The sequence below is a fragment of the Bicyclus anynana genome, chromosome 10 (genome assembly GCF_947172395.1).
Source record: "Bicyclus anynana chromosome 10, ilBicAnyn1.1, whole genome shotgun sequence".
Lineage (NCBI taxonomy): Eukaryota > Metazoa > Arthropoda > Insecta > Lepidoptera > Nymphalidae > Bicyclus > Bicyclus anynana.
Window position 1 is genome coordinate 2,020,471 of NC_069092.1, and position 22,461 is coordinate 2,042,931.

A 22,461-nucleotide genomic window follows, 5' to 3' on the forward strand; every position below is an offset into this window, starting at 1 on the left:
TCATAATATTGTGGTGATCTTGGCACTTGTGTCAGCCTTATAATTGTATAATTACCTACTGATAACAAATTATACGTTATAATTATACGAATGATTATACGTTTATAATTCATCAATGACAAGTTTCATCATTGTCAACAAAGATGTAGTCAATAGTCAATAGTCAATGGTCAATATACATTTATTTCAATTATCACGGCAGAAGCCTCCAATCAGCCTTTCAAAATTTAATTATTAATTCATATTTTTAGGCACTGGTAAAGAACAGCTATGAAGCCGAAGACGAAAAACGATAAGGATTCAGAAAACCCTGTAACAAGTAAGTACTTAGTAACAATATAACCCGTATTAGAGATACCTCATTCGTACGAGAGTTAAAAAAGCGATGCGTTAGAACCCAGCGTCGGCAGGCGTAGTTAGCAAGTTACATTTTATTACATAATGCAAGTTATGGATACCCAGTTTGGGCGTAGCCTTTTGTCGAGTGAGTGATAGGGAGACCGATTTTATTTTTTGTTTTATTTATTATTCATGTAGTCATTTACCGTGTAATAGCACTTTTCGACTAGCGTATAGGTATGAAGTTGAAAGGTCTATTCCAACGCCCAAAATTGAAAATGCAACAACGATAAAAAAGTGTCGTGGTTTTAAAAACGCTGTCATAAACATAATTATACTTGGGGATGTATTTGTTATATTTGAACGCTTTATTAACGCATTTTTGGATTTTCTATTTAGGGTGTTGGAAATAGATCTTCATTTAAATTCTTACTGTGTTTGAACGGATTTTTAACATCCGTTCAAAAAGCTCTCGTGCGAATGAGGTCCCATCGCTAAGCGCAAAGAGTATATAAATATGAGTAGAGAAATATGAATTAATTTATCAATACATAAATAATGTATGTCTGTAATTTCAATATAACTGTGTTAATTGCATCTATATAGTTATTTACATGGTATTAAAACACGCACAAATTTCAACAGTCTGTCTGTCTGTTTGCGCGAATCACTAGAATGGCTAAACTTGTTTCACTGGATGATAGAGGTTGTTAGACTGGTTTGAGGGTTTCGTAGTGCACAAGAACCCTAGAAAGGCTAGAAATTGTTTTTTAGGGTTCCTCCGCTACGCGTAAATGAATTTTATTTACTCGTTTATCTCATAGTGTGGGTTATCGTTGGACAGGTATTTAAAAGAAAGGGGTCTTCTAATACTATTTTCGATTTATGTAACATAAAAGTTTTGATCCGTATGTAACATAAAAGGTTTTAAATGCTAAATTTGTTAGTCAAGTGTCCCTCCCCCCTTTACCAGCTAAACGGTTATTAATTAGGGATACGTGAAAAATATCACAGAAGAAGGATATATTATGAAATTAGAAAAAAAACTACAGCTAAGTAATAATTGCGATTAAATAGTTTTAGTCGACCAACTTAAAAAAACGTACTCTGAGCACTAAAATTGCGTACAAATTCCGTTTTAATTAGATAAAGTTGTCAGCAAAATAACTTAAGATTTTGTTAGAAGTAGAAAGCTGAAGTTTGGCATATTAATTACGTCTTTAAAGTGGTAAATGAAAATAAATAAAAGAACTTTTTGGGCTTCCTTACATGCAAAGTGAGGATGATGGGCTTTATATCGTCTATCTGATGGTGGGTATCGTTATCGGTATTTTTGTGCATTAAACAAGGGTTTAAAGTGCTAATTAAATCTACGGAATCCTACACTGCGCGTGGCCCGACATGCATTTGGCCGGTTTCATCAACACCATCACCATTATCAACCTATATTCGGCTCATTGCTGAGCTTGAGTCTCCTCTCAGAAAGAGAGGGGTTAGACCAATAGTCCATCACGCTGCGGATTGGCAGACTTCAAACACGCAGAGAATTAAGAAAATTCTCTGGTATGCAGGTTTCCTCACGATGTTTTCCCTTCACCGATTGAGACTCATGATATTTAAATTCTCGTGGAAGGATTTGAAAAGAACACGTGGACGTAGTCGCGCTAATTTTTACTTTTTACACGTAAGGGGCCCCTGTAGTCCGGGGGCCCCGTATCATAGATACTAATAATAATAATAATAATAATTGTTTATTTGCAAGAATACAACATTCCACTAAATTCCAATAGTGTGCAAATATATAAAAATACAAATAGTCACAATTACCAAATTAAATGAAATGAGATTAAGAAAAAGATAAATACAGTCACAATTACTAAATTAAATTAAATGAAATTACAAATAAAAAAGAAAAAATAACACCAATAGTCATAATTACCAAATTAAATTAAAAATAAAAAAACAAACTACAAAATTCATTATTTTTACAATTAACATTTTTACAATTATTATTTTAATAGTTCTTTGACATTATAGTAGGTTTTACTTATCAACAAGTCGTATAATTTTCTTTTAAATTGTGCCATAGGTAACGCTTTAGTATCTTTCGGAATGCGGTTAAATATTTTGATACACATCCCAGGACAATTCTTTAAGTATAATTTAGTTCTACTTCTAGATACGGTAACTATACGCCTCTGTATGACCCCTATTAGTAGTCTAAACAATATCTTCATTTGCGATTTGTTTATCAAGTTCTCATTATATACTTGTACATATGTATTCTGTGTCGTTACATAAAAAAGACGTGTGAAGTTGAGATAAGGATTTTTAAATAACAAAAACAAATCGCAAATACTAATAGGGATCATAGACCAGGCGCTGTGAGGATGTAAGTATGCAAAAATCGAGATTAAAAAACCACGCAGATTATGATTGTGCGTGTTGTTCCATTCTTATGTTTTACCCTACTTACATTTTGGGGCAGATTGTGGATTGTAAAATGCAAACGAGTAAGATTTATTATCTAATAAGAAATGTTGCAATATAATAATTATTACAAAATTAAATTTTAACTAACTATAACTAAAGATTGAATCGAGATCGGAGATTGATCTAAATTCATAAATTATAACTAAGATCGGTAATCGATCTGTTACATACTGTTACATAAGTTAAACCTAAACCTAATCTATACCTAAATAACAACCGATCGACGATCGACCAAGTGATGATCATCGCTAGCTCCTAACTTTAGAGCAATCCGCGGTTGACGTCAGTCAATGTACGCCGATGCTGCTAGGCTATTCTGTAACGATATTTTTAACTCGCAAGTGCGAGTTTCGGATTCGCCTCTATCTCTCTCTGTTTAACACGATACTTTAGAATGAGAAAGATAGTGGTGAATTTGGAACTCGCACTTGCGAGTTATACATCGTTAGATCTGTGCCGTGCTGATCTTGCACCTCGCGCAGACTCGGGGGCGCCCGGACTGATACACTCAGGCCAAAACACCCTTCCCGAACGGCCCTCTAAGTCGAGGCCCGAGTCTCTGAGGAGACGCCCTTAGAGAGTCGTTCCGCCCACTACTTTCTTCTGCCTTCGGGCCCCATCAGGCGATGCTTCTGCGCTCGCCCAAACCCCCCGGTGACGCCGCTGAGGTCCCATAAGGAGCCTACGGCACTTACACAATCAGAAAAAAAAAAAAAAAAAAACCTCGCGCAGATGGTACCATGTCCGAGGTTTATAGGCCAACTGTTACACGGCAGCTTCTGAGTTATGGTTGGACGTAATACCCTAGTCCCTACTCCCATCGAGTCAAGTTGTATGGTCAGTCCATAAAACAAACGATAAAAGATATAATAATAAATAAAAATAATAAATGTTTTTTTTTTCGACACCAAAGGGGATAGTTTAGTTTGCATACTCATATCCTCGCAGCGCCTGGTCTATCATGGTCAGAGAGTCTGACGATTACGCGTAATCTCTAAAATTATACCCACTTAATATTTTTTTATACATCATTGTTTCAAAACAACATCAGTGTGGGTAATTGTTATTATAATTTCCCACTGCTTGATGAATTATTTACTTGATAAATGAGTATATTACTAAATTATTTTAAAATTTATGTTCATATAATAATTGAAGAAAATAAAAATCTGTTGTTTTCCGCGGAAAATCTTTGCAGCAATTCTGTATCGATATCAGAATACCTATTTGATGCACTATAAAGCCTTGTTATTTGTCATAGGCTCTATTTTATCCCCGTATTCTCACAGGAACGGGAACTACGCTGGTGAAACCGCGTAGCGTCGGTTAGTTATTAGTTTTTCGCGGTTTCACCTCCGTGTTTCCCATTCCCGTAGAAATACGGGGATAATATATAGCCTATAGCCTTCCTCAACAAATGGGCTATCTTACACTGAAAGAATTTTTCAAATCAGACCAGTAATTCCCGAGATTAGCGCGATCAAGCAACCAAACTAACAAACAAACTCTTCAGCTTTATAATATTAGTAGGATTAATAAAATACAAGTAAATTTATGGAAAACCTAATAAAACGAATGTAATTCGATAAATTATCATTATTACAGATGTTATTACATGCCTTACAATGTAATACCAATTTAAAATTTGTATTAAGTTAAGATAACCAAGTCGAATTGACCTCTGTGATTTGTTCATTAATGATGTAATGTTTCCTATGAAACACTAGCAGACGCCCGTGACTTGGTCTCCACTCAAAAGATGAAAACTTAACTTTTTCCGAAACTTCTAACCATATTCATTTAAAAATCTTAATCATTCTGTATATTAGTGAAAGGTACAAGTTTTCGTGTTTCTTCCACTGAAATTCCTATTAATATCAGTTCAGAGTCAGTCTGAGCTGATACTAAATTACGGGTTTAAATATTTATTTATGCCACTGTCATGTAATGGGTCATTGTAGCACAGGTGTTTTTGTACAATTCTTCTCCTCGCTTCAATACAGCGAGTGCTACAATAACTAATTACGTACAGTACACAATCCTTTCTACGACCATGATAAAAAAACTAAAAGACTCAACAAAACTTGGTAAATATTATACATACGAGTTTATTTTTACTAATTGACGTTGGGCATGGCCTCCTTGAATTTTGTAGCAGCGTGGAAGAAATAGGGAAGCCTGCGTATTGTATGTAGCCAATGGACATGGAACTATTAAAAAAAAGAAAAAAACATTGTAGCACGGTTTACCCGTGTGGTAATGAACATTACCAAACGACCTGTAGGAATGAATAGCTTTGTGATATAGTTTAAGGTTTTTTAGCAGACTCAAAAGTGATTACAAAAATAAGAAAACTAATGTCGAACAAAGGTTATGATTCAAAACATTTGTTTGAACAACTTAATTAACAAATCAAACTGTAACCAAAATAAGACCCTAGAACGGCAGAGAATGACCTTGAGTGAAGTCACGCACTTGTGAACGATGTGTGTAGGGTTAAAGTTTTCCACTCAAGTCACTCTTCCCGCCTTTCCCAAGTTACCCATAAAGAATTAAACAACAAGAGATGTGGACTGCTCGAACGCCACGAGCACACTGAAGCCGTCCGTACCGGAAGTCGTTGCAACGCGCCGATAACAGGTTTTATATTAGACCAGAGGCCAGACGGTGATCAGTCCTAACTAGAGACCATTCCACCCAATTCCCGTGGTATAGGACACAGGTTCAATGGTGTCTCGACAGTGTTCCCCCCTCAAACTTTCCTGTAGCCTTCGTGAACCTGACAATATGCCCTATAGTGAGATCTGTCAGGTTCACTTCATTTAATGTATCCTAGAAACTCCCATCTTACCAGAGCGTACACGGGACACTCAGCTATAAAGTGATAGCTGGTCTCCTCCTCACCGCAACCTGGACATGATGGATCTTCTATGACTTTCATTATCTTCAAGTGTCTATTAGGCAGACAATGTCCAGTTGTCATGCCTGCTACCAGTGCTATGTTGGATTTGCAATGTAACAGGACTTGTTTTGTTTTCTTCTTGTCGAATGACTTTAGGAACATTTTCGACTGTCTGTATTTTGTCGAGCTGTTCCATCGTTTTATATTGACTAGATTACAAAAAGGGAGTAGAAAAATGATGTTTGTGTTTTATTAATTATCATGTAAAAACTTTAAAAACTTGAGAAAACACAGTTATTTGGAAATCACAGACAGATACTTTTATATATTACGAGTAATGATGTACTACATAATGGAATAATAAAAAAAAACTTGTTCTAAGTTATTAATAATAATTAATTTGTTATTACGCGGACTCGAATCGTTAGCTTTTGTTTTAAGTTCTTTGTAATTGTAATTAGTTATCTACATAGTACTTATTCATTTAAAATATTTTTTAAAAATATATATACATGCGGCGTCAGCTAGTTATATACATATATAACTAGCTGACGCCGCGCGGTTTTACCCGCGTGGTTCCCGTTCCCGTAGGAATACGTGAATAATATATAGCCTTTCTCGATAAATGGGCTATCTTACACTGAAAGAATTTTTCAAATCGGACCAGTAGTTCCTGAGATTGGCGCATTCAATCAAACAAACAAACTCTTCAGCATTATAATATTAGTATAGATTCAAATAATCAAAACCTCCACTGCATTTAAAAGACCAAAATAATATTGAAAATAGAAAACTAGGTATAAACAAATTAAAGGATTTTTTATTAGGTACGTTTTAATATTGAGACTTTTCCCCCCATATTGCACGTAGGTAAGGAACCCGATTTTTTTTATTTCCTTTTTACACATATAGACGTATTTAATATACAAACCGTTACCAAATCTCGTCTTTCTAGTTTCAACAGACTCTGAGTTATCGTACTGAAGACTTTATCTTTTTGATTAACAACGGAATTAGTATGCAATTTTAGATTTCCAATTACGTTTTTTAAGTTGGTCGACTATTACATTTTAAATAGCAATTTTTAGTTGGCCGTTATAGTTTTTTTTTGTAATTTCATTATATATATTTCGTGATTTTTTTCACGCATCTATAAATAACCGTTTAGCCGGTAGAGGGTAGAGGGCTGGAACACTTGCCTCTAACAAAAATTATCTCTTATAAGCTTATATTTTACAAACGGATCCCTAAATCAAATATGGTGGTAGAAGACCCTTCACAATTTTTTAAGACCTATCCAACAATACTGCATATTAAATAAATGAGCAAAAATAAATTCATCCCCACTTTACATTTAGGGGAGGTACCCTAAAAAAATATTTTTCAAAATTTTATTTTACGACTTTGTTCACATTTTAAATTTACATAGTTTTGCTAATTTACAGTTTTCTAGTAGTTATAGTATCTGCGCTAAACCGCGGACGAACTGACGGACATGACGAAACTATAAGGGTTCCTTGTGGACTACGGAACCCTTTTTTTTTGGAACCCGGAACACTGAATAAAACCCTTTTTTCCAGATGGGGAAAAATGCACATAGGAAATCTTAAAGTTAAACTTTTTTAAGCTAACCCCACGTCATATCCAAACTTCATCGTTCTCGGTTCATTTGTATTTCTAAGCCGAATTTTCCGACCGTGTGTGTTTATAATCTGTGATAGCCCAACTCACCTCATTATAGAAAGGCTGCGACTTTAATAAAAAAAAAAATATTCTTTACAAGTTAGCCCTTGATTGCAATCTCACCTGATGGTAAGTGATCATGCAATCTAAGATAGAAACGGGCTAATTTGTTAAAAGGAGGATGAAAATCCACACACACCTTTCGGTTTTTACACGACATCGTACCAGAACGATAAAAACTTGGGGTACGTTTTTGTCAGTAGGGTGGTAACTAGCCACGGCCAAAGCCTCCCACCAGCCAGACCTGGACCAACCGAAAACCTCAATGGGCCCATCTAGGGTTCGAACCCAGGACCTCCGTCTTATAATTCCACCGCGCACACCACAGCGCCACAGAGGCCGTTAAAATGTGGCCGTGATGCTGCTAATGATTGTGAAAAAATTACAATGATTCTCATCTTTTCAGTTAAGATCTACATATTGATTGCTGTCGGGTTTCTGTTAGTGATTCTTCCGCTGATATCGTTATTGATGGACACTCGACAACTTTTTATAAAATATGTAAGTAACTTTTAGTCATATCACCGCGTACATAATAGTAGGGGAACCGAAGAGGGGATTTTGCAGTTACTCGAGCGCGGCAGATGAGCATAAGGGAGTATACCTTGCACGTTGTTTAGTACCTTCAACAACCGTGAGCTCTTAATATTGGTGGGTACGTTTAGGGCAACCAAAACGCAAGAGTGTATAGTGTTGGAGTACTAAAATATATTTCACTAAAGAACGGTGTATTTTTACCCAAAATTTCAATTGAAACTTTCATGATTTTGTAGCCACCAGCAATTTGTGGTCAACATAAAGGTTAACTGGATTGTTTTCCAGGAGATTTGAAAGTGGATAGTTTGAGATGATCATTTCGAATTTCCATTACCTCGTATTTTTGCCGTTTGAGGCGCTAGTGGCGTCACTAAATGGCGTCTAAAACCCAACTAAAACCTGATATTTGAGTATGGATGATATCGCCTTACGGAGTAATTATACAAACCAATTATATCATAAAACATGTATAGACAAATTAAACTATTTTTTTCTATAATTTATGATGTTATATTTTTTCCGTAAAATGTATAATATCGGCCATAAAATTTTAGTTCACACGTGTTTTCGCTGAATAACTCGTTTACACACAACCTTGAGGCGGGCATAGAAGCCTATTGTTAATTTATACTAACACGTGTTTTTTTTCGTTTTACCTCTTAGAATGAGCAGTTCTTAAAAAAGGGGTTGATTTTGTATGCATTTTTCAATTCCCCATTTAAAAAAAAATGAAAAAAAAAATGCCCAAAAATTTGGCAAAATGTAAATTCGAAAAGAGCATCTCAAAATCAATAAATATTACCATGTAAAAATTTTTCGAAACTTCCGGAAATCTTTTTTATGAACCAGTTGATTGTACTATTATCTGCCAGTTTCAGGCTAAATCTATACTGACTTACTTACTTAAATATTAATATCAACGATCATAAAAACAATATAGTTTCCACACATTTTTGACAGGATTCGTTGAGCGCGAGTCTATTTTAATTTACAGATTTTCAAAAAACGGGATCTTTGTACTTCTAAAACTGAAGTTATATTTTGTAGTATTTATCTTATATGTCGGCTAAAGTTTCTGTTTGTCGTCGATAGCTTATTGGTTGCTTGCGTAACCGCAATAGGTAAAGTCGTCAAGTTTAATAAGTTTAAGGAAAGCATGGTTGAGTCTGCTAGTCATAATATATTTGGTTCAGGTTCAGAAAATCAGTTAGTGGTTTAAATTTACGTGTTTTAGAAAGAAATAAAGTAAAATTAGTCTGTACGCCGTAGAAGTAGGTGCGAGAGGATTGCAAGCAAAATCTCTCTATAACTTGCTTAAAGACCTTGGCCTCTCTAGAAGTGCAGCTAGTTCTATATAAAAACGAGTTTCTAAAGCTGCTCTAATAGGATCTTACCAAATTTGGATAGGCAGGGAGAACAAAACGAGCAGAGAACAGGGAGTATTGGTCGATCGACAAGGAATTCCTTAACCCTAGTCCCTACATCCAGTAGTCACAAGTCCTGGACTTTGCTCGGTGTTTTTCTCTCTACAACGCGATGGACCCGGCACCTGCACGATAAATTCATGGAATTCTAAGATATTCGTCTCAAATAATTTATTGAACACACAAAAAATATTATTTAAAATAAATAAAACTAAATTTAAAAGTTATAAAATAAACCAAAAGATGATTGAAGTGACCTTGATGGTATCTTTACAGACAACAAGGATTACGAAGGGGTCCGAAATATACAAGATGTTACACCAGGAGTTTCCTGGCGCATTTATACATGTATACGTGTTCAACGTCACCAACAGCGATGCCTTTATTGCTGGCGATGACAACAAGCTGAAGGTGGAAGAAGTTGGACCTTTTATATACCAGTGAGTTGATAAGCCTCTTCTTTATTTGTTTACATTTTTTTTTTACACAACCGTGAAAATGTTTGAAATGAAATTTATTTTTCTCTACATTATGAATGTTACTAGTTCCTCGATTACAGGTGGTATTTATTATTTATGTTATTGTAGAGGGGAGATATCAGTGTTGGTATAAATAAGAGGGTATTTGATGACTTAAGCTCAGTTGTTTGTGAGGCAGCGTAGACGTCATCACGCTGCTAGTCGCGTTAGTGATTTTGTGCAATAACGTTTTGTGTTGTAATTATTGATAGTGTTTTGTGTTGTGTTTATTGTTTATCATACATTGTTTAGTGTGGGCATGGAGAACTAGTCGAGCAGGGATGGTGAGTGTTTCTTTCTAAAGGGATTCCTCTTCTCAGAATGAGAGGGGTTAGGCTAATAGTCCACCACGCTGGCTCAATGCGGATTGGCAGACTTTAAACACGTAGAGAATTAAGAAAACTCTCAGGTATGCAGGTTTCCTCACGACGGCTTTCCTTCATCGTTTCTAGACACGTGATATTTTAATACAATGCAATGTAATAAATGCTTTGTAATTTAGGGAGTATCGAAGAAATGGGGACTTGCAAGTGGACGAGGAGGCGGGAGTCATGCGGTACACGCCTCAGTTGTGGACGAAGTTCGTCCCAGAAGGTTCTATTGGGGATCCTCATCTGGTCAACGTCACCGTGCCTAATTCTGCATTACTGGTAAAACGTCTGTTAAATATTTGATTATAAATAGTAGATAGTGTGTAAATTATACTTCACATCAAATGTCCGTGTTGGTTTGACGATCAAGTGACCAATGGTAGATTTAAATGATTAATGATATAGTATGGTAACCATCTACCGGTCCTTTCGGCACAGCATAGTACACGCGCTCCCGTGTTTGATGTTCGGAGTTCGTTTTTACTGGAGGACATCTACGAAATCAACGCTTGCTTTTTCTTAGTCACTTACACAAAGAAGCTGAAATCAAGTCGCCGATCACCATGTCCACCTAGCGCATATGTAGACTGAAATCGGTAAATGGAAACCATCCCCATGAGCTATGCTCGGAGTATCTCTGAGTGATTGAATCAGAAATAAGGAGATCCGCAGAAGTAACAAAGTCACCGACATAGCTAGACGAGTTGCGAAGCTGAAGTGGCAATGGACGAGGCACATAGTTCGAAGAGCCGATAGCTGTTCAGGAATCAAGAAGCTGGAATGGTGACCCCACACTAGAAAGCGCAGTGTTGGTCGATCCTCCACTAGGTGGACCGCAGACCGAAGAGCCGCTAGATGCTGGTGGCTCGAGACCGTGGTGTTTGAAAGTCTATGCAAGATGCCCATGTTCAATGTCCAGCAGTGGACGTCCATTAGCTGTCAATGATGAAGATGAAATTATAAAAGCAGCAAACATCTATAGACTTACGGCCAGTTTCTTCATCGTAAGTAACAGTCAAAGTAACGTCATAAAGCAAAAATGACGGTCTTATTCATAGAATAATAAAGTCTTCTTTACTTACTACTTTTACTGTTACTTTAGCTTTATATGAAGAAACTGGCTGTTATACTATCAATATTCTGTGCTTCAGGCAATGGCATCCATGCTCTCCGACCATCCGTTCTTCGCAAAGACCGGCTTCAATCTCCTCGTGAGTCGAATGCGACCCACCGCTCTGATGAACATGGACGTGCACAGCTTCCTTTGGGGCTATGAGGAACCACTCATCACCTTCGGCAACACCGTCCTGCCTGGATGGATCACTTTCAGCAAAATGGGGGTTTTAGATAGGGTAAGTCTATTGAGTCTATACCTATCAGTCTATTGAGCGTAGCGATAGGGCATACGAATTGAGGCGGCAACAAAGCGCCACGTTTCGAAAAACGAGATGTTTTGAATACTGCAATATGGGTATCAAATTGTTTTAATTTGATACCCATATTGCAGCTCATCATGAGGATTAATGGTAATGGTATGACCATGTAAAAAAATTACAATTATAAAAACGTTATTATTTTTCTCAGCTGTACGACCAGTCAAGAATTCCTCGAATAGAGTCTGGAATTACGAATGAGGACAAATTCAGAATAAAAAGCTTGAACGGCGTTGGAGGACTGGATGTGTGGGACTACGACAATCCAAGTAAACGGTAATTTTAATTTTTTTACAAGTTAGTTACTACAATCTCACCTGATGGTAAGTGATGATGCAATCTAAGATGGAAGCGGGCTAACCCCTTTCGGTTTCTACATGATATCGTACCGGAATGCGAAATCCTTTGGCGGTACCTATGTCTTTGCCGGTAGGGCGGTAGCCAGCCACGGCCGAAGCCTCCCACCAGTCACAACTCACAAATAATCACAAGTAAATCATACCACATTAAAAAAATTAAAGTGTCTGTTTGTAATTTTAAAACTAAAACGTAACTGTCTTTTCTCAAGTGCTTATAGCTAAATTCGATTCTAAAATGCAAATTAGCGAAATATTAAACTTATAGTTAAACAAATTTAATATAACTGTGTGACTGTATTTCTGTCTGTGTCAGGGCTAATCTCTAGAACGGCTGATCAGATTTTATTATTATTATTGATTACTTTTATCTCGGAAAATTACTAGGTTCCTGCGGGATTTGTGTAAAACTGAATCTCACCCTGACGAAGTCGCGTTAGTTATCGGGCTTTAAGATGTTGACTTTAATGATATAGATAATGTAACAACCTGGTCTGTAGGCGTAACACAGTGGCGTGCACAGGATGTTTAACTAGGGTAATCACTATCCTACTAATATTATAAACTCGAAAGTTTGTATGTTTTAGATGTTTGTTACTCTTTAAGGCCGCAACTACTGAACTGATTTGGCTGTAATTTAGAATGGAAATAGATTTTACTCTGGATTAACACATAGGCTACTTTTTATCCCGAAAAAAATCCACGTTTTCCCGAGATATGCGAAAACCTGATGATTTTGATGGTATAATGTTTGTTTCTCATTCTCGCCTCGGCTACTGAACCGAATCGCTTGAAATTTGAAGTAGAGATAGATTATAGTCTGGATTAACACATAGGCTACTTTATATCCCGGAAAAATTTGTGAATAACTAAATTCCACGCAGACGAAGTCGCGGGCGATTGTGATGTGGAAATTTCCTCTTTTGAGCGTCTCATTTTTCATGACCTAGTAACACATCTAACAGTATTTAACATCATTGTCCACTGGGCTGTCACTGACTCTTGAAGTAAACATACGTAATTTACTAAATATAACTAAGGATGCATGAGCGAAATTAACACCATGAATTTGACACCTTTGTTTATTCGTGTTAAATTTATATCTCCATCGCTAATGGAGTAGATTATGATTTATAATTTACTTAAAGTTGATCACAAAACATTCTAAAGTGATAATAAAAAACATAAATATTATTCTGCACAAAATTAGAAAATCATTTATTTTTAACCAACCAACCCACTTCAAAAAAGGAGGTTTGTGTTTATTGTTTTTAACTCCCGACGCATAAAGAGGGTTGTAATAAGTTTGACGTGTCTGTCTGTCTGTCAGTCTGTCTGTGGTACCATAGCTCCCGAATAGCTGAAGCGATTTTAATTTAGTTTGTTTTGAATGAAAGGTGACTTATGTGCGAGTGTTTATATATATGTTTGATGAAAATCGGTTGAGCCGTTTAAAAGTTGTGGAGGTAAAATTGGGGAAAAATAACCGAATATCTGCAAATATACTCGAGTGGGGTCTCAAACGAAGACGCACTGAAAGAGAATATTGATGCAAGTCATCGAGAGTGTAAAAATAATAATTTCATGACCTTCGGGGGTTTTTAAAAATATTGAATTTTTATTTTATTTTATTCACTGACGACGCATTCGAAGACGACGGTTTCTACGCGGTATCGCTTTTTTGACGGCATCCGTAACGCAATGGTATACGTATAATTTCAAGAAATTAAATATGACGTGTCTCAAACGGTGAAGGAAAACTATCGTGAGGAAACCTGCATACCTGAGAATTTTCTTAATACTCTAATGAAGTCTGCCAATCCGCATTGAGCCAGCGTGGTGGACTAAGGCCTAACCCCTCTCATTCTGAGAGGAGACTCGTGCTCAAAAGTGAGCTGAATATGGGTTGTTAATGATGACGGTGAATTTATTTCACAGTACACGTTGCAACACCCTGGAAGATACATACGAAGGGATAGCATACCCCCCAGGCTTGACAAGCAAAACTAAACTGAGAGTGTATCGCAATGTCTTCTGCCGGATGCTGGACTTGGAGCTGACAGGCTCTACTGCCATGGAGTACACCCCAGAAGCCTTCGTCTACAGGTTCAGTAACGACACCTTCAGGAGTGGGCCCAGTACTGAGTGCCTTTGTGGATCGAAGGGTTGCAGGAATGGCATATCGGATTTATCCCCATGTTTATACAGTTAGTATGATTCTACGTTCTTCCATTTTTTTTTTTTATTCTTTACAAGTTAGCCCTTGACTACAATCTCACCTGATGGTAAGTGATGTTGCAATCTAAGATGGAAGCGGGCTAGTTTGGTAGGAGGAGGATGTAAATCCACATCCCTTTACGGTTTCTACACGACATCGTACCGGAACGCTAAATCGCTTGGCGGTACGTCTTTGCCGGTAGGGTGGTAACTAGCCACGGCCGAAGCCTCCCACCAGCCAACCATTGAGTTTGTTTTGTTTGTTTTTGTTTTCAGAATGTTTGCCATATTTGCCATGTCTTTTAAATATGACCAATATTCCCATTCCCGTCCAACTAGTCGGGAAAGACTGTATTAGGAGTGGGTACGACAATAGACCAACGAGGTGGAGATCGAACCACCACCCCTCGGTGATGAGACCGACCGCTCTTACTGTTGAGCTATTGAGGCTATGAAATGAAAATGAAATCCATAGCTCAAAAGGAAAAAACGGCTGCCTTTACAGCGATCTCACCTAATGGTAAGTGACGATGCAGTCTAAGATGGAAGCGTTCTACGCGGCATCGTACTGGAACGCTAAATCACTTACCGGTACGTCTTTGCCGGTAGGGTGGTAACCACGGCTAAAGCCAGACCAGAATACTAATGTGTATTATTTGATGCTTCTCTGTTTCATCATCATCATCATCATCATCATTATCAACCCATATTCGGCTCACTGCTGAGATCGAGTCCCCTCTCAGAATGAGAGGGGTTAGGCCAAAAGTCCACCACACTGGCCCAATGCGGATTGGCAGACTTCACACACGCAGAAAATTACGAAAATTCTCTGGTATGCAGGTTTCTTCACGATGTTTTTCCTTCACCGTTTGAGACGCGTGATATTTAATTTCTTAAAATGCACACAACTGAAAAGTTGGAGGTGCTTGCCACGGACCGGATTCGAACACCCTCCGGAATCGGAGGCAGAGGTCGTCCACTGGGCTATCACGGCTCTTATTATCTCTTCTCTGTTTACGAAGTACTAAATACTAAAACAATACAAAGAGTGCCCGTTCATAATAACGCATATTTCGACTCTCTCATAGGCATCAAAACGTACCTACTTCTCGTTGACTACCTGGAAACGACTACAAGCTACGAGACTAGACTAGACTACCTACGAAAACCGGATAAAGTTTTTTATATACTTGATTCCTTTTAAAATCCAATCTATTTTTCATGACCCATTAAAATTCCAGGCTTATTAATATAATAACATAATTTATCGTCATATTTCTATCAATTTACATAAAACCTTGACATCACATCATAATGAATCACTTTGATATTAATTGGTTAAAAACCGGCCAAATGCGTGTTGGGCCACGCGCAGAGTAGGGTTCCGTAGATTAAGTTAGCACTTTAATGTAAAAAATACCGATAGACGGTGAAAAATTCATCCTCACTGTGTATGTAAGAAAGATACCCAAAACAAATTTTTTTCAAACTTTTTTTTTTTTTCATTTTATAGACGAAATTAATATAGATATACTTACTAATTTTACCTTTCTAGTTTTAACAAACTCTGAGTTCTTATCTTACTGACAACTTTATCTTTTTAATTAACACGGAATTTGTATGCAATTTTCGTTTACCAACTACGTTTTTGATAGCGATTGTAGAATTAGCCGTTTTTCCGTAATTTATATTTTGTGACTTTTTTACTACTTTGTTCACATTTGCAATATACATATTCATGTCAATTTACAGCTTTCTAGTAGACAGACATGACGAAACTATAAGTTCCTTGTGGACTACGGAACCCTAAAACCACTTAAATTCATTTGGTAGTAGGTAGGTAGTTAGGTAGGTACTTAGCGAATTTATCGCTAACAGACATACAGACAGAAGAGGCGAACTTTGATTTTATTATGTATATTTTCGAGATAGATAATCCCAGCTAATTTGAATGCATATAAATAAAGACATGATAGCCCAGTGGATATGACCTTTGCCTCTGATTTGGAGGGCGTAAGTTCGAATTCGGACCGGGGCATGCACCTCAAACTTGTTAATTGTATTCTTTTAAGAAATTAAATATGACGTGTCTCAAACGGTGAAGGAAAACATTGTGAGGAAACCTACATACTAGAGAATTATCTTAATTCTCTACGTGTGTGAAGTCTGCCAATCCGCATTGGGCCAGCGTGGTGGACTTACTAGTCCACCACGTAACCCCTTTCATTCTGAGGAAGCTAGTGCTCATCAGTGAGCCGTATTATGAGCATTTTACCGGCATTGCTCATGTAACCGTCATTGCACTGAATTAATATTGGACTGGGAACAAAAAATTCATAATAATTTTCACAATAGGTATCCAATATATAGAGGTACCTATACCATCAGCAAATTTTATATTTAAATTTTTGGTTTTTTGCGCAAAGGATCAGTCTAAGGATCAGTCTGTCCAGCGTGGAAATGCAGCCAGTATTCTTGCCCCATTCCACGATGATGTGGGCATGATTTGTATAAGGAATAGTTATTTTGATAAGTTAGCATAAGTTCGTATGTATTATTTCTCAATAAAAAAAAAATTGCTTTCAGATCTTCCTATGGTGTTATCTCAAGCCCACTTTTTGGACGCAGACCCTGAGCTCTACGAACGTATTGAAGGCATACATCCCAACCGACAGATACACGGCAGTCAGTTTATAGTTGACCGAGTAAGATTTATTTTATCTCAAGACCGTTCCTGTAGGAATACGAGGATAATATAATAGCATAGCCTTACTCAATAAATGGGCTATCTAACACTGAAAGAATTTTTCAAATCGGACCAGTAGTTCCTGAGATAAGCACGTTCAAGCAAACAAACTCTTCAGCTTCATAATATTATAAGTTGGTAAACAAAAAAATACACCTTCACTGAGTTTGTTATGGGCTCTTCTCGGAGCATGGCGCATTTGGAACCCTCGTAACTTTAATTTTAAGTTTTCTACTTTACTTACCACCATCCAATAATGACTTGACGTATCAAAAGTGCTTGTAAACTAAGCTTAGGTGAAAGAAATTAATTAATTAATTTTGAATTATGTCCACGCGGTAAACTTACTAAAAAAAAAAAAAGAAAAGCCATGCTTAAGTTATTCTATTATATTTTCAGATGATAGGCGCAGTTCTGAATACACATTTCACGCTTCAAATCAACGTGGATTTGCAAGACGTCAGTTTCAATTCAAAAGCTCGACCGTTCTCGAATATGGTGGTGCCTCTCGCTTATTTCAAAATTGTAAGTACCAATTAACTCCTCATCTACATGATTCCCAAATCAGGTTTGGACCTACCAATGCATCACATCATTAACGACTCATATTCGGCCCACTGTCGAGCACGAGTCTCATCTCGGAATGAGGTTTCCTCACGATGTTTTTTCTTCGCCGTTTGAGGTACGTTTTTAATTTATTAAAATTCGCAATATATAACTGTAAAATTGGAGGTATGCACCTCCAACTTCACGGACCGGATTCAATTAACGCCCACCGAATCGGAGACAGAAATTATATCCACTGGGCTATCACGGCTCTCCCAATTACTTAAAAAATCTTTTTAACAAAAAAATTAAACCGACTTTAAAATAACAAAACTAACTTAACTGCTACCTTTTGATCATTTTGAAGGTGGTGCCAAGCCGGTGACGTATCAATTAAAGCCGTCTCTGAAAGAACCACAGGAAAGAACTGTCTTTAAATCCCAAAACTGTATGATTAAGTTAATGCATCACTGTGTTGGCACCGCCTTGAAAGCGATCAGAAGTTAGCACGTACGATGTTATTTTTCGCTTTATAGTTTTGTTATTTTAATTCGGTTCAATTTTTTTTTGTTAAAAAGATTTTATTTTTCAGTTTTTAGTGAGTCCTAGCATAGTGAACGATACAGTACGGGAAATTTCGTTATTTTAATTTTAACTCAGAATTACTGAACTGATTTTCATTAAAATTAAATGGAACCAATCTGGAACTGTACTTTTTCAAACAAAAAGAATTTTCACAATCGGTTTAGTAATGACGAAGTTCGAGGTCATCAGCTTCCACCATCCACTTACACACATGAAGTTAGAGAAATTCGTATATTTTTTTATTCTAGATGCAAGCGGATATACCAGAGGAGGGAAAGGCGGTATTCAAAATGATATACTTCAAAGTTTTCTACATCATTCGAGCTATTGAAATAAGCAGTTTCGTGCTAAGCTTAATAATCTTAATGTATGCCGCTAAGTCGATGTACTGGAGCGTGGTTTGCTGTAGAGGAATAGGATATAATATATCTAAGAAAAATAACACTTTGAACATTGTACAGATTGAAGAGCCTCTGATGGATGAGAAGAGTTTAGGACAGATACGCGTTTTAGATTCTGATCATTATTAGTTAAAAAAATATAGTGTATTTCAAAATACGAGTAAGTAGCGTTGAATTCTGTAATGATATTCTTAAGCTGTGTACGGATAGCGCGTTCATCTGCGGATCTCCTTATTTCTGATTCGATCGTGCAAATGCATATAAATCGCTCCATCGCATCGAAACGCAATATACACATGTGTAATTTTTACACAGAGTATTCGATAACGAGATCGATGTTTTGCTGTTCCGGCTAAACAATCGATTATTTTTAGACATTGTTTTCATTACCAAGATTTATATAATATATTAAAAATACTTACAAATCGTTTAGTAAAGTAGATGTTGTTAACCGTTTAAAAACCATTGAACTACACAAAAAAGCACTCTTTACAAGACGAAAACGATTACAACTATGAAACATCGGTTCTTTTTAGAGACAGTTTTTATAAACGCGTTAGATCGTTGATCTTATACTTTGACAGCGAGGCCGGTCCCTATGTAATTATACTAATAGCATTAACAACTGAGTCTTAGGGCCATAAATCATTTCTCTATATCTATCTCGCTTGCACTTATGGGTCTTATGGAGCCGTCTAGTGAAGGGTGTAACAATGAAAGACATATTATCGATAAGTAAAGTTTATTATCGTATCTTGTTCACAAAATTAAAAAAATTAACAATATTTGATTTAATATAATACATATTTCATATTATATAATTATTAACTAAATAAAATTAATCTTCATCTGAGTCTTCATCATCAGAATCTTCGTCTTCTGCCAAATTTATTATATATTAGTATCCATAGTGCGCAACGAGTAACACATGAATGTATTTATTTAATTGCAGTAAACACATTTATAGCAAAAAAAATACGCAATGCAATTACATTAGAAACCGACCAATCAGAATCGTCCAAATCATTATTGACTCATCATTAGCACGTGCGCAGGTAGCCGTTTATCGATAATTAGGGTGCGCAGGTAGGCGCGCTGCACATTCCTATCTTTTTTGACTTTTATGACCGGACGACTCAGATGATAATGCGCATACTATAGTCGGAGCGTAAAATACGCGACTGAGTCGCGAATTGGTCTCTCTAGAGCAATAGTACTCAATCTTTTTCATCAAGGGGCCATTAACACATGTTAGTCATGGTGTCGCGGGCGGCAAACAATAAATAAATTATTTCTTAGGTTTTCGCAATAAAAATAATAATAGTTTTTTTTAAATATATATTTAATATTATAAAGCTGAAGAGTTTGTTTGTTTGTTTGTGTTGAAACTGAGGGAGACAAAAGTCTTAATTTCATTTAGTCGCACTGTAAACAACGAAAGTTATTTAAACAATACCTAAATATTGTCTACAATGTCGAGTTGTGTATTCAGGAGATGTAAAAACTATGTAGGTATTGAACATAAATATATAACGTAAGCAAACACAAAAAGGTGCATGTGTGAGCTCAGTGGAGTAGCTAAATTCGGATCACTTTTTGCGGTGATTTTGTAGGCAAGTAACTTATCTATGGTAGAAAATCTTAGACTATACCATTAGAAATACAAAATGCAGGGTCTTTTTTAAAATAATACATATTAAAATATTATATTAAGAGTGATGCATTTCTGGAGATTCATAGATTTGAATAATCAAGAATAGTTTTATAGTTTATGTTATTTTATTTAAATTTGTGTATAAAGGGCATAGGGCATAGGTTTCATTCAATTTTGAAACATATCCTTTATAGAGACTGCTTTTAATATTGATAATAATTATAAATATTGATTATTTATAAGTATAGAAAATTATACTTTATATTTTTTACTAGCAATAAGCCGTAGAGAAAAATATTTATTTCGTTGTAATAACAGTGATTGGTTAAGGATTATAACAGCAAAAGTTCAAAACAATAATTAGTTCTTGGGAAGGTAATTGATCATCATTATTCAGGCACGTAAAAAGATGTAAGTGCAAATAGAGTTTATCTTACGAAGGTTTGGTTAAGTTCATTGGCGTATCTAGGATTATTTCCTAGGGTGGGCCCAGGCCCACCTTAAGGGACCAGCCCCTGACATACCGCTGAACAGAGTTGACACTCATTATAGAAATGTCGTTTACAATGTTTGTGGTCGCTGGCCTCTGGAACGGGTCGACTGATTTTATTAATTTTTTTTTGGATATTTTGTATTTGGCGCCCATCATAGAATTTTAAATCGGTAGCCCAGAATTCTAGAGTGGGCACTGGCCCATTCTAGAGTGGGCACTGGCCCATTCTAGGGTGGGCCCGGCCCACCCGGCAAATCCGCTATATACGCCTATGGTTAAGTTGTGACTTGTGCTAATATGTTGTACTTGTACGTAACAAACGCGTTTATGTGTCTAATGTCTATTGAAAGAGCGTTAGAAATGCATTTTTTAATTTTGTTTTTAATACCAATTTAATAGCGTGGCGTCTAAGTATTTCTAACAACTTATTGTAACACCTATCTACAGGCCAAGTTCCTACAGCGCTACGCTCAAATACGAGTATCTACCAACATAAACTTCTCATCAAAAAAACTGAAACCATCCACAAGTAGGGGAGACTGAGGACACTTAATCCCTCTTTTGATTTTTGTCTCTAGAATTTATATAAACGAATTTTAATACGTTTTTGGACCAAAACAAAAAAAATTTATCTAGCTTCAATGTACTCTAACTTCGACTCAATCAAGTTACTTTTAAAATTACAATTGTCCAAAATTCATCACTCACTCACATCACAGGTCTATGTCATGTGTCCCCAGTATATGGGAGACTCGATCCTACCTGTCGGTTTTTTTACGACTTTGGCATCACATACAAATCAATGCTGCTATGTTAAATTCATCTACAGTAAGTGGAAATCTACAATTTTTTTATGTACCAAATCTCCCAAAAGGATCAATTGTCTTCAGTCTCCCCTGCTGTCTAGGCGCACTGTATCGATATTTTTAATATGTGACCTTGAAAAAGTATTTGGCATAATTATTTAATTTAGATTTTAATTTCTCCGTTTTTTGGAACCACTATGACCACCACGGTTTTGAGTTGTTTTTTCGTTTTGCTTTTTCTAAATAACTTTTTATATCTTAATTTTTTTTTTTTGTATTTCAGTTTTGTTGGAATTTTAGACATACTGTTACGCTACCATATTATCTCAAAATCTACTGAACCCAATGATGAAACACCTTAAGTTGGAGTAAACCTAACACAATTTTTTTTAAAATAGAAACTGATACGAGTAGAATTGATACCTAAAGTACATTTTTGAAGTCTGTATAAAAATATAATTCTAAAACAGCTGAACCAAAAGTTTATTTAAGGCCGTACTTATAAGTAGGTAGAACTTTAGAGTCGCTTTAGATATAAATTAACCAATGGAGTTGAATCAATATGAAAATCTCTGTGAAATTGTAAATATAATATTTAAGTCTAATTTAGTGTTTAATTGCTTTAATAAGTTTATTTTTTATACTTTGGTGGTACGATAAATGAATTTGAAAGCAGTGTTGTTTTTTATTTTTTTTTTTCCTAATTCTGATTATACGAGTATATAGCTAAACATGGTTAAAATAAAGTGAAGTGTAAATTATAAAGTTTGGCTTTTGGCCAAAATAAAAAAAATCGGAGTAAATTCTGAAAATTATAGTGGAATAACTGAGTTAAATAATACTTATTTATAGGTAGTAATTATTCACAAACAAAAAATAATTTAAAGAAATTATGAA

The 22,461-nt window shown here is 36.1% G+C and overlaps 1 protein-coding gene across 1 annotated transcript; it reads left to right on the plus strand.

Moving 5' to 3' along the window:
- Positions 1-249: 249 nt before the first annotated feature.
- On the plus strand, positions 250-22,239 carry LOC112050500 (sensory neuron membrane protein 1). Its single transcript, XM_024088777.2, has 10 exons — positions 250-319; positions 7,884-7,978; positions 9,715-9,878; positions 10,459-10,606; positions 11,479-11,679; positions 11,912-12,036; positions 14,055-14,323; positions 16,920-17,038; positions 17,479-17,604; positions 18,459-22,239. Exons 1-10 carry the CDS (start codon positions 271-273, stop codon positions 18,738-18,740), a joined length of 1,578 nt encoding a protein of 525 aa, XP_023944545.1. The 5' UTR covers positions 250-270; the 3' UTR covers positions 18,741-22,239.
- Positions 22,240-22,461: the final 222 nt, after the last annotated feature.